Source organism: Triticum urartu, chromosome 4 (assembly GCF_003073215.2).
Source record: "Triticum urartu cultivar G1812 chromosome 4, Tu2.1, whole genome shotgun sequence".
NCBI classification, from domain to species: Eukaryota; Viridiplantae; Streptophyta; class Magnoliopsida; order Poales; family Poaceae; genus Triticum; species Triticum urartu.
In genome coordinates this window covers 79384433-79397218 of record NC_053025.1, presented here as the reverse complement: position 1 = coordinate 79397218, position 12786 = coordinate 79384433, and the positions used below count along the sequence as shown (strand labels likewise).

At 46.0% G+C, this 12786-nt stretch overlaps 1 protein-coding gene across 2 annotated transcripts; it reads right to left on the bottom strand.

Annotated features, from left to right (window-relative positions):
• Positions 1-3837: 3837 nt before the first annotated feature.
• On the bottom strand, positions 3838-10701 carry LOC125550775 (TOM1-like protein 3). Of its 2 annotated transcripts, XM_048713864.1 has the most exons (10): positions 10442-10698; positions 10147-10307; positions 9168-9246; positions 8763-8861; positions 8568-8681; positions 8164-8333; positions 7241-7322; positions 5390-5475; positions 5074-5307; positions 3838-4934 (listed from the first exon to the last, which is right to left on the bottom strand). In XM_048713864.1, the coding sequence occupies exons 2-10, from the start codon at positions 10251-10253 to the stop codon at positions 4175-4177; spliced, it is 1731 nt and encodes a 576-aa protein (XP_048569821.1). In that variant the 5' UTR covers positions 10254-10307; positions 10442-10698; the 3' UTR covers positions 3838-4174. The 2 variants fall into 2 exon arrangements, with proteins under 2 accessions (XP_048569821.1, XP_048569820.1); XM_048713863.1 differs by having other exon boundaries at positions 8568-8861; positions 10442-10701.
• Between the last annotated feature and the right edge of the window lie 2085 nt (positions 10702-12786).

Sequence of the window (12786 nt, the reverse complement as noted above, 5' to 3'; positions counted from 1 at the left end):
CTTATCTGAGGAGATCCTTCATTCATTCACTCCATATAAATGTATGAAGAAATTAACCCGTTCCAAATTTGGAGTATCTTTGGTGATTAATGATTCGCGTGCAACACAATAATTCTGCATAGGAGGAGTAATTTTGATTCGTTTCATACTGTAGGCCGATTCTACGTGCCACACATTAACCATCTACGTCGCGCAAAAAATGCATGGGGAAATACTTTCTTTTTTAGAAACGCAATATAAATGCAGACGTTCACAACACATGTATATATGCACTGCCCCCTACTGAGTAAATAATAATAATTACTGTTTGAGGTGTTTTGCATTTCAGACGAGTCCTTTTAGCAGACTGGACATATATGGCATTTCCTGTTTCGTTAAAAAATGCATTAGTGGAGGGTGCAAAATGATCGTCGCGACGCCTTTGCGAACAACCTTTGCCAAAATGCGGTGCGAATGAAAAAGATCATCTAACGGCAGTACGTAATAATTCCGAAATTGGTTGAAAAGTGCAGCACAAGGTCCAAATGCTACGTGCAAGGAAACACTAATCTTGGTGTTATGCGCAACTGACATCAAACTCGGTAGTGCAAAAGCGTTTGCACTGCCTGTAATCCACCCACCCAGCTCAAAGCTGAGACGTTTGTTTGTTGCATGTATCTTTTTGTCTTTCTTGTATGCATTGCAGGAGCTGAGCACGGGAGATAGGCCTCATCTCAAGCTGGAAAAATCTTGGAAGAAAACAACAAGATCTGGCCTGTGAATCTTGTTGCGTTGCACACGTGCCTTTTGTACTGTTATTACGGGCGTGACAATGACACACTCTCTTGCGTGGAAGAGGCCAATCTTGAACTGAAACGAGACAGGAGGCATCGCCTCTGGATCGTCTATTTTTCTTTTGGTGAGGCTTAGAGCATCTTCAGCTGTTGGCTTCCCAGGGGCGTCTAAAAGCGTCGTTTGGGGGTGAGCCGGCGCAAAAAATGGCTCTGGGGGCGAGTCGGTCCCTAGCCGTCGGCCCCCAGGGCCGCCCCCAGACGCGTATTAAAATAAAAAAAGAAGAACCGTTCGGCGAAGTTATAATAAAAACTAGTTAAATTTCGGTCAAACATGGCAAATTTCAAAGAAATTTGCGCATTTTCATTACATTAACCTAATCTAAAAAAAAGGGGCTGAAGTCGTCGCCGCCATCGTCGTCGTCGGCCTTCTCCTCCTTGACACAGGCGCCCCTACTGGACCCCTGCCCGGCGTCGCCATGGCGGACTGGCGGCGGCGCATCGTCGTCGTCGTCGCTGTCGCATAAGACGACGACCCCGTCTTCATCGCGGCCGCGTCGGCGCTCCTCGAAGCGGCGCAGGGCGGCGCGCTGGCGCTCCTTCTCATTCTCCCGGCGCGCCTTCTCCATCGCAATGGAGTCCTGACGTGCCCATTCTAGGGCCACGTCGTCGTCGTCGAACTCCGCCTTCACTGGCGCCAGCCCCGGCTCCGTCTTCACCGGCGCCAGCCCCGGCTCCATCTTTGGCTTGACGAAGCGCGGAGGAGCCGACGAGGAGGAGGCGCGCCACCCGCCCTCGTTGATGACGATGCCGACGCTGCGAGTGCGCCGACCGATTGGCGTCTCTGCCGCGGGCTCGGCCTTGACGCCGAGAAGTGCCGGAGAACCGGAGGAGTGGGAAGATGAGCGAGAGGAGGAAGACGAGGAGGAGGCGAACCTCCTTGGCGCCATGCGCGTCGGTGTTGCGACGGGGCGGGCCCCGTCGCAGGATAGGTCAACTGCGGGTTGTTGCCGCCGTCGAGGTACGCCAGCACGCCATCCAGCGTGCGGCCGGGGACGCCCCACCACAGGTGACGCCCCTCGCTGTTCTTCACGCCGCCAACCACCGGCGCGCCGTTGGTGGAGGCCAGGCGCTGCTGCTGGCGGCGCTGGAAGTACGCCGCCCAAGCCGCGTGATTGTCGGCGGCGTACTGGGGGAGGGAGCGCTTGTCGTCGGTCAGGGAGGCGCGCGCGACCTCGACCTCCTCGACGAAGTACCTGGGCTTTGCCACGGCGTCGGGTAACGGGGGAACGGGCACTCCCCCGTCGCTGAGCCGCCACCCCGTCGGTCCGGCGCGCATGTTCGGCGGCGCCGGAATGTTCGCCTGGAACAGGAGCCAGGACTCCTGTTCGCGGAGCGAACGGCGGCCGAAGCCGTTCGCCGCCGCCTCGTCTCCGGGGAAGCGCTCTGCCATGGCGACGGGCTCGGCGGTGGTAGAGAGGGAGAGAGAGGGGCTGCCGGTGGCGCTCGGGAGAGGAAGACGGAGACGGAGAAAGAGGGGTTGGGTGGCGGCGAGGGGCGAGTCTGTTGTGGGCACAGGCGACTGAGAGACCATCGGCTTTTATAGCCGCTCCTCGCCCGTGTGTACGCGTGCGAGGGAGGGGAGGCGTCGACGCGCCGTCCCGTGACGCGCCGCCCGTGAGGAATCAATGGCAAGGCTGACCGGCGGCAGCCTTGCCATTGATTTCCCGCGGGAACCGGGGCAGTTGGGGGAAGACGAGCCGCCGTGTCCCTGATGCGGCTGGCCCACGGCTTTTTTGCGCCAAAACAGTTCGCCCCGGCGCCTCCGGGCGCCCCCAGCGTGCCAGGTTCGGCCTGGGTCCACCGGCGCTGTTTTCGGCCCAGGCCGGCGAAAATCGGGCTCCTGAAGGCGTGACTGAGCCGTTTTTTCGACGCCGGCGTAAAAAAAACGTCTGGAAAAACCTTCCTGAAGACGCGGCTCGAGATGCCCTTATGCGCCGTCTGTGATGCAAGCGAGTGGACGAGTCTCCAACGCCTCCATCTACTGTATGACCCATGCAAAACGAGTTTGCATGCAGATGAACGAAAAGGCAGGCCATGCGTCCCATGGCTGGCGCTTCCTGGAACGAACCGAGGCGGCGTGCGCCGACTCGACTCACACGGCGAGCGTGCGCGCGGGTGCGGTGGATTCCGGCGAGGAACTCACGCGGGTTTCCGCCTCCAACTACTGCGATGCGCAGGTCTTGATCGTCACGCTCTTTTGTCGCATGCCTCTTGCTTGTACTGAGTAGACGAGGGTAAAATGGATGCATATAGACATATTTTTAATGTGTTTGTTCACTCATTTTTATATATATTGAAATATCCGAAACATCTTATATTTGTGGACACAGTGAACTATATTCATGGTATGACCAAGTACTAGAGAAAAGAAAACCCACGCAAATTCACCTCTAACGTGCAAGGGAAGATCCAGGACTCCCTGGTGTAACGTGATCCTCGGCACTTCTCTCAGTGGAAGAGAAAAAACATACAATTACAAGCTGATGCACACATTTTCTTTACGAGACAAAAAATAGCGTATGCATGGATCGTGGATGCATGTGCAGCTAGCACGGGACAAAACAAGGTAGCGGGCCAGCTGCCAACTTTTCCAAAAGGAACTTGACGATTCATAGAAATAAAACAGGCACCAATATTTCGAGGAAAGCTCTGGCAACTGTCCATGTTCTTCGAGCGAGTATGAACGGCTGGGACGCTCTTCTTGCATGCGTGCAAGCCGACGGTACAATTCAATGTTAACCATTAGCAATTGGTTTCCATGCATTCTACCAACGGTACAGGAATTTAGCTGCAAGGAGCTTGAATTCTTTTCCATTTTTTTCAAGATAAAAAGAGCTTACTAGAATTCTCAAGCTAACTGCTCAGTAGAAGAACAAAGTGGGGCGTCCATAATTTCTCCACGTTGAAAAGGAACTATGAAATACTACGTCCAAAATTTAAAACGCTTCGCAGTTCAAAGTGAACTGCAAAAACGTCTTAGATATTGGTACAGAGGGAGCAAGTCTTACAAGATCAAATTGCAAACTCAACTATGTAGAATACTGCTGTCAAATGGAGAAATATATACAGCTAAGTAAAATAAAGCCAGAATCGATAACCAATACCACACAAGAAAAAGGTGAGAAATGCAACTCGCTACACACCACACCCAGTATCATGACTACGTATCTGACACCTGTGATTCTAATTGTCCAATGCGCAAACCAAATAATTCCCGAGGCAATAAAGAACAGACCGACCCAACCCTCTTATTTGATGGTATATCTAATTCGCCAACCTGTAGCAAAACCAGCAGCTTGGCAACTCAATTATGTGTGTTACATGACTGAAACACTCATCACTCAGCGAGTCCTGCGGCTGTTGGCTGGTTTAGATGGAGAAGATGGATTCTTCTTGGCAAAATCAACAAGATCCTTGAAAAGGGCATCCTCAGGTTTGGGCTGGCGGGATGCGGTCGACACTGATGCGCTCTTCCCATTCTCAGTGTTCCTTTGATTAAGAGAAAGGCTTCCTGTCCGCGTCAGCATCTCATCGTAGCCCCCTTCATTGTTCTCACCAGGAAAGCCATGTTGTTGCTCAAAGAACTGCTGTCTTTGGCCATACCTTGCAGGAGGAGGCGGTAGGGAAACTGGAGCTTGCGCTTCCCATGGAGCTTTTGGAAGATCTTCACTAGTTGACGACGAAGAAAAACCAGGCAGCGCAGTGGGGTTTATAAAGTCATCGTCAGGAAGGCTCTCAAGCTTATTCACAGATGGCTCACTCATAGGGCGAGAAGGCATGGAAAAACTGGGTGCTGCAGTTGGGTTTATGAATTCATCAGGCACATTTTCTGACCTGCTATCATAATTTGGCACTTGATCTGTTTCTGTTTTTGAATGAGATGGTGCAGACATATTGGCTGGGGCCGTTGGGTTGACAAAATCATCTGGTACTTTTTCAGACTTATAGGAGTCCCCACTTAGATAGTCGACACTGCTTGCCTCTGTGTAAACAGGCCTTTTTGTCGATGGTGGTGGAGGAAGAAGTGGGCTTGGGTATGGCCTTTCATTTCTTGGAACAGAAGACATGTTGCCCTGTGCTGCTGCGCCATCCCTTGCAGACCTATAATTTAGTCATGAGGAACGCAATTTGAGAAAATGATAATACAAGTTTTGATGTTGCAGAAACTATCCAAAGCATGGAACACTAACATGGATGAAAAGATAATAATAAAAATATAATGGAAAGGAATACAGCTTACCTGCGGGAAAGCACGGAGAACTCATCTTCTGGTTCATCGTCCTCATGGTGTACATTAAGAAGGGGGGCAAATGAAGCACCAGCAGGCCGAGGAGGGGCTGTCCCTTGGTTTACGTTACCAGCAACAGGCACTGGTATATTTGGAGGGACTCCTTTTGCTATGTCATCATGACGCTGAAGAACACGCTGCAACTCATCATTTAGTCCTAGAGCCTGAAACAGAAGGCTCTCATCGCTGCAGAGGGAATACCAGAAGTCCTGTCACATGACAATGTAAAATGTACAGAACCAAAAAGGCAGAGTGAAAAAATGCATACCCAGTATCGCTAACAAGATCCATCACACGAGCATGATAAGAACGACACTGCCCAACAAGGTCAACAATGACCTCCTCCCTCACACCCTATAACATGAAGCACAATCAAATCAATATTTACAGTAAACAGCACTGGCACATGAATGACATACATCAATAGCCAAAACGTCAAAACATCAGTTCTCCTGAATATCACTTCATGTATCTCATGAATACACTAAACAGAGAAGCAAAAGGGCATACATCAACAGAAGTTCTACTTTTCTAAGAATATCAGTTCATTGTCTTAAAAAACAAGGCCAAAACATCAAGTACAAGCGATTCAGGCCAGCATAATGTAAATAGAATAATTCAATTTCCAGAAGACTATTATGTCAGTATCGTTCTCCATTCCATCATCAAACTTTGTAACATTTTATAAGGTAGGCGCCATTACATTCACGTAATAATTCCGCTAAGGGCATCTACAACGCGGGCGATAGCAGCCGGGCGCCAGGATTTATTCCCCAGGCAATGAGCGGTTACGAGGATTAATCCTGGCATCGACCGCCTCCTCGACGCAAAACAAGGAACCGGGCGCTAGGCCCTTTTCCTTCACGAGCTGAGACAAGGCGCTGTTTCCAGTCCGGATGTTTAGCACCGCTTGTTAGCACCTTGCATTGGAATAGACAGCGCTTAGTGCTTTTTAATTTTTCTGGTATTTGTTTTTTTTTCTGTTTAAGTGTCTAGATAAGCTTTTAAATGTTTATTTGTAGATGCCCTAATGGGAGCCAAATCCTGGTAGGTGAATTAACACTCATGTGCCCTCTTTAACTGGTGACTGCTCGGTTCTCCTGAAATCTACATTCAAGTATTCATATGTACAAGTTAAAGAAAAGAGTACGGCTATTAATTTCTATTCCCTCCGTCAGGGTTTATTGGGCCCCCTTGTATTTTGGGTTCAACTTCGACCATCTATTTGAGTATCAAAATAGTATATGCTACAAAAAAGTGTATTGTTGGATTTGTATTTGAAAGAGGTTTTTCCACGATATAATATTTGTGACATACAGTTTACGTTTTATTGGTCAAATTTATGGTTAAACTTTGGCCCATAATAAAAGGAGCTCCAATAAACCCGGACGGAGGGAGTATTTAAGCATTCATGTATCTTGGAGATGGTATGATGTTAAGAATGTTTCATTTGGGTCAAAATGGAATGCTTACAGTCATCTAAACTTGCAGGAAACAACTGAGTTAGCAACCAAGGTTTCAATCATACAATCAAGGGTATTTATGTTACAGGCCAATAAAGTTTTTAACAGCATGAATAAGCTTTTAAATGGGTGGAATGTACTCCAGACATGCCACATGAGTTGGAAGTTGAGTAAACAAGTACTCCCTGCGTCCCATATTAATTGTCGCTGAAATGGATGTATGTAGATGTATTTCAGTGCTAGATACATCCGTTTGAGTGACAACTAATATAGGACACAGGGAATATTTTATTATCCATTACAGACGAAGAGGCCTGATTAACAATGGCACAGTCACAAGACTGAAATACATGAGAATGCATACTGAAACAGCTCAACTCACTATATGTAGATTTACTTACGATCTCTTGAATGTAGTATTAAGATGTAAAACAACAAATAGTAAATCATATATCTCAAATATAGTATTAAGACGTGAAACAATAAATAAATCATATGTTTATGCCTAATTTTTTTACTAAACCAAGAAAAATGTAAGTCTGGAAGAGATACCAATCATAATAAAAGAAACCAATGAATGCAAAACAGAAAGAAAAAGCAAGACCCTGCAATTATAATACACTAAAACACAAACACAATGCTTTTGAGAAGGTCACCTCTGGGTGTCTGTGGTCAAGTGCATTTAACATCTCATCCAGCACATCCACAATTCCTCGAGCACTCTGGATCTCGCTTAGACTGTAATTCACATTGGACAAGAAAAATGAGGATAGATCAAAACTAAAGAAGTTCTGCAGGGATGAAAAGATAAACACAATTACTAGAATACAATCACTGTTTGATATGATTATGAAAATGAGACCTTCAGAAGTACTCCTCCGTATCAAAATATAAGACAGTGTCAAAAAAACGTCTTATATTTTGACAGAGGGAGTAAATAGTATCTTGTGTGTGCCGTAAACTATAAAGCCTTGTCTTTTGTCGCCAGAAATACCTATGCAATTACCAAAGCTTTTTAAACTTAAAATGACCCTAGTTGCATGGATATGAGCCTTTGTTGCACAGGGAGCCAGAAACAAATTAGTAGCCAGTGCAATGCTTCATTGCTACAAGCTAGTATGTTTTTGGGTTTACTGTAAGAACAAATGAGGATAGTGCCAACCACAAAGAGTGGAGGTCCAGGTACAAGAACAATATGCGCTAACTGCTAAGAAATATCCAAGTTATATAATGTGGCTATGAGAGGTGTAGTGTGTTTGATCGATCCTATTGGTTTGATGTTATGTGTGCATGTTTTGCAACCCTTTTTGGCTATGCTTGTTTCAATGAAAATAATCAAAATAAGGAATACTCTGTAATTGTTGTTTTATCGGCGCATACGAACTCACAGCTAATCACAAACAAGTCTGCAGTCACTAGAAAGGAGGGGGTGCAACCAAGGGAAGCAAAACAAACAAAACAAGGCACACAAGACAAAAAGCAAACAAAAATGGGATAAGAGAAGATGAATGCAACACTAATAAGTGAACAAACAAAAGGAACCAAATCATAAATCAAATATGCATGCAAAAAAAAATACCTCAGGGGAGGTGCAGCAGGGGTACTAGATTGGAGAGAAGCTTGTATAGCTACATCTTCATAGCTTTGACCTGGAGGATATAGATGTGGCTGCCTCAAAGGTTGAGTCTGAGGAGGTGTAAACAGTGGAACTGTATTCTCCTCGCGAGGCGGAAAATCGACACCAGCTGCCTGCAGAAAGAAAAGGAAAGGCATCCTGGTCATGGTTTGTACTGAAGGAATTGCTTAGTAACTCAGCATATTACTGTATATCTACTTCTACTAAGTAGTAAGTATGCAGTGAAAATATGAAATGGAGCAGACCAAAGTCCATGGGAAAAAATAGTTATTAAGCAAAAAGCTGAGAATTATATAATTGTACAACATAGTATAGATAACAATAAAGAAGTCATAAGTGGAAGGTACCCTGAGTTCTTGGTACGCAGTGTGGTACTGGGGATATCTCCCGGAAGGACCTCCAAAAGCCACTTGCCATGTGTCAATCAGACTCAATATTTTCTCCCGAACGTTTAAGTCTGGCTGTAAAGATAAATATAGGATCAAAACGGAGGGACTTGAATCTAGGAAAACAATAGTTAACCATTCAATTAGTATCGCCACCTTTTTCTTTACTATCTTAACCATTTCACTTAGTATATCACGCTCAATGATTTGTTGGTAAACAATATCCCCGCAATTTTTGCTTAGAGTCTCTAGCACCTGAGAAAAAGGCAAGATAATTAAATCAGCGTACAATATAGATATGCACATAAGAAAAAATGTATACTGCTTTTCAAAACAAATGGATGCACACGTGGAAACATAAAACTTAGACGAGACGACATATTTAAACTAAGTGACAAACAGAAGAAGCATTTTTTGAAAATGTATGCATTATTAGCAACTGAAAGTATGTAGAACTTGTGTATTACAACAAGACCAGGCACATTTAACAAAATTTAAAAGATGTTGTACCAAGTCACAACTCCCAATAGTTAAATATACAAGAAATTTCGTAGTACTCACATAAAGGGCCAGAATTTGCACTTTTGAATTCTTATTCCCAAGGCGCTTCTTTAGGAGCTTAAGCGCATCCTTTGCTTGTCTGCATTTCAGGTTCAGCGAGCATTTATCAATATGCTTTGTGTAAAACATGTGAAGATGGCAAGTTAAATTGGAGAGCACTGCCAAAAAATACTGCATTCATAACACTATATAAAACAACAATGACAGCAATCCAATCCAATATACTAAACTAAGCAATATGCAGCACTCACACCATGAACCGAATTATAAAGTACTAATCATTAATACAGAGCAGAGTGGCTCCCATTATTCGTAAGATCGCAATTATAATATTAGTGGTCACAAGTTTGAAATCACCCTTTATAGGCATATTGACCTTCTTGAGAGCCTTAGGTAATTCCAGCTATCCATAAAACTCCGGAAGTTACAACTCACCCCCAGGATAGGGAAGAGTAACAAACAAGTTTTATTCCATGTGACTTTGAGTACTCATTGTAAATACTTCATCGCCAAATATCATGGGACATAAAAAACACAGGTTAACAACAGATACCGCTGATCCATCACAACTTATTCTCTGAGACTGGTGACTGGCACAGCTAATTATCAACAAACTATTCATCAATTAACAAGACACCTTACCGTCCATGCTAACAACCATACAAACCTAATATTCCAGATTCCTAATAAGTTACAAAAAAAGGCTAGAAACCTAGACAAGCTGCAGATACACCGCAGCAACAAATTGTCAATAACATATTGTAGAGAACACATGGTTTTCTCTAATAACATAAGTCGGACAGGATGGAATGCAACAAATAAGGCCATCAATTTTTTTAAAAAAGAAAAGAACAGCATCAGAACCATAATTAATCTCTCTGCTAGAAAGAATTAGCAGATTAGCAATATTTCAGAAGATTAATCCAAACAAATCATGTTCATGATGAAAGGCAAACACAGAGGGGCGGCCTGTTCATACCCGGGATCCATGTTGATGATGTCGCAGAGCTCGATGTTGACGGCCCAGTCGGGCCCGATCAGCATGTCGCTCGTCGCCCTCTCTGCGCACGCCACGGCCGCCGACATTCCAAACCGGCCGAGCGAACCCACCACCGCGACCACGCCCAAAAACCCTAAATCCTGCACCGAACGAAATACCCCTGATCAATCAGCGACAAGATCCACCACGCCGCGAAACCCCAGCCCCGACTCGATCCCTCCCTGCCCCCGACCTAGCTCCTGACCCCCAAACCCAAAGAGCCCGAGAATTTTACCGAATCTGAGCGGAGATCAGCGCCGGAGCCGCCCCTGCTCCGATCCGGGGCGATGGTGCCGACGCGCTCGTGCCAAGACGAGGGGGGCGGGGAGTGGGTTCGTGGGAATGGAGGGGGCGGATCAGATTTGTGGCGGACTGGTGTGGGATTGGAGGTGTTCTTGGTAGGAAAGAAAGAAAGAAAGACTGGGTAGAGTGGGTTGGGGTTGGGGAGGTGGGGGAGAAGGGAAAACGCGGGGGGGCGGACGTGGACTTTTTCCGGCGTGAATGTGAGGGCCTGCAATTCTAGACTAGAGTAGCGTTTCGTGTTTTTATTTCTTTTTCGTGTTCTGGGGGGAGAAAAATCTTGGCTTTATCCGGTGGTTTGGAGCTCTGGAATCTGGATGGTGAAGGGTTTCAGTTTGTTTTGGTTTTTGTTGCTTGGAGCGGAGCGGGGTCAAATTTGCTTTGGGCGGTTATTTTACTGTTGTCGTGTGAATTGAGGGTGAGATCCATGTGATGCTGTTGCAAAGAGCCATGTGATGCAAAGTTAGTTTTGTATGGATACTTAGGTAGTAAGCAACCCCCATATTTGGTTTGGGGTATGCATTTCAATGATATCCTTTTCTCTTTCTTTTTTTTTAAGACTGTCAAAGTAGTATAAAGAACATCAAAAGTAAAAAATTACATTCAAGTTCGTAGACCATCTAGCGACAACTACGAGCATTGGAGCGAGCCGAAGACGCACTGCCATCATCGTCCCTCCCTCATCAGAGTCTCTATTTATAGGATTTTTTTTGCGTCGGCTTCACGCGAAGATGGGCCTCGAGGTGAGCACAACCCACCAGGACGCGCCTGGGCCCCTGGCGCGCCCCGGTGTCTTGTGCCCTACTCTTTCACCTTCTGGTCCTTCCATAAAGCTTCGGGGGTCTCTTTTGTTTCAAAAAAATCGTCAAAAAATTTCAGCTCATTTGGAAAACTTTCATTTCTGCACAAAAAAACAACAACATGGTAGTTCTGCTGAAAACAACGTCAGTTCCGGTTAGTTCCATGCAAATCATACCAAAATCATATAAAATTATTGTAAACATGGCATGAATACTTTATAAATTATAGATACGTTGTAGATGTATCAGTTCTAGCTAGATCTGTCCATGTGATAGGGTTAGATCTTCCGATCTGTTTGGCTGTGATGGTGTAGTAGCTACTTGTGATGGATTTGGAGCATGCTAGGGGTTGTTCCCATGTGGGCAAGTATTGGTAGCTAGTGGTCATGGATGGATTGGTAGTATGCTTAGATGTGTGGTATGCTGGTGTGCAAGTGTTGAACAAGATCATCCATGTGTCCATGATTAGCACTTTGTTATGATGTGTTGAGTTGTGGTATGCTTTGATGGATTTGTTAGTTTTGTCTTCAACTAGATCATCCATGTGTGCATGTGTTACTGCTAGTTCGATCTGTCCATGTACTGCTAGTTCCTACTGTCCATGTGTAGTGTCTTGTGGTGTTGATGACGCTTACGTTTGTAGGACATGACCACGCAAGAGTATAGTCAGGCCCTCATTCTGCCCGAGAGTCAGTTCCCGCCGTCGTATGTTGAGGACTCGCAACCTCCTATGGACTAGATGCCTATTGATTCAGAGGCTTTCGAGGTGCTGCCTACAGCTCCTGCATTTGTGTTGGCTCAGCCCAATGTTGTTTCTCATGCTGCTGCACAAAAGGCAGCCGCAAAGGATAAGAAGGATGGCAGGGGGGACAACATGAAATGGCAGTTGTTCCTCTCCACTTTTGTTCTTAACAAGATGTGTGAGATCATAGCTAGTGTGGTGAGGAGGTGGGCTTCAAGAAGGTGCACTTAAACCTTGTTGCAAAGTGGGTGTTCGACTTCTGTGGATAGGAGGTCACCTTGACCAAGATGTACAACCACCTGAGGAAGTGGAGAGCGAGGTGGATCACCGCGTCCAAGCTGAGAGACCTCAACGGTGCTTCATGGGATAGGGGACCTGCTCGATCCTTCTGGAGGCATGGCACTACCAAGGCCACATCGTGGTTAGCTCACAAACCATGCCATTCTAACAAACCAGCAATTTAAGCATATGAACCATTGCCATACTAACTAACCTTTCTACCCTATTTCTTCTTAGGCTCACCCCAAGGACGCAGAGTTCCTCAACACTCCTATCCAGAACTACCACCAGATGCAGCAGATCTTCTCCTTCGGGCTAGCAACCAGCAAGCATGCCATGGGCTATGGTCAGTGAGGGAGTCCTGGATTATGGGGTCCTCGGGGATCCGGCCTATGTGACATGGCCCGGACTGATGGGTCGTGAAGATACAAGATAGAAGGCCTTCCCCCGTGTCCGGAT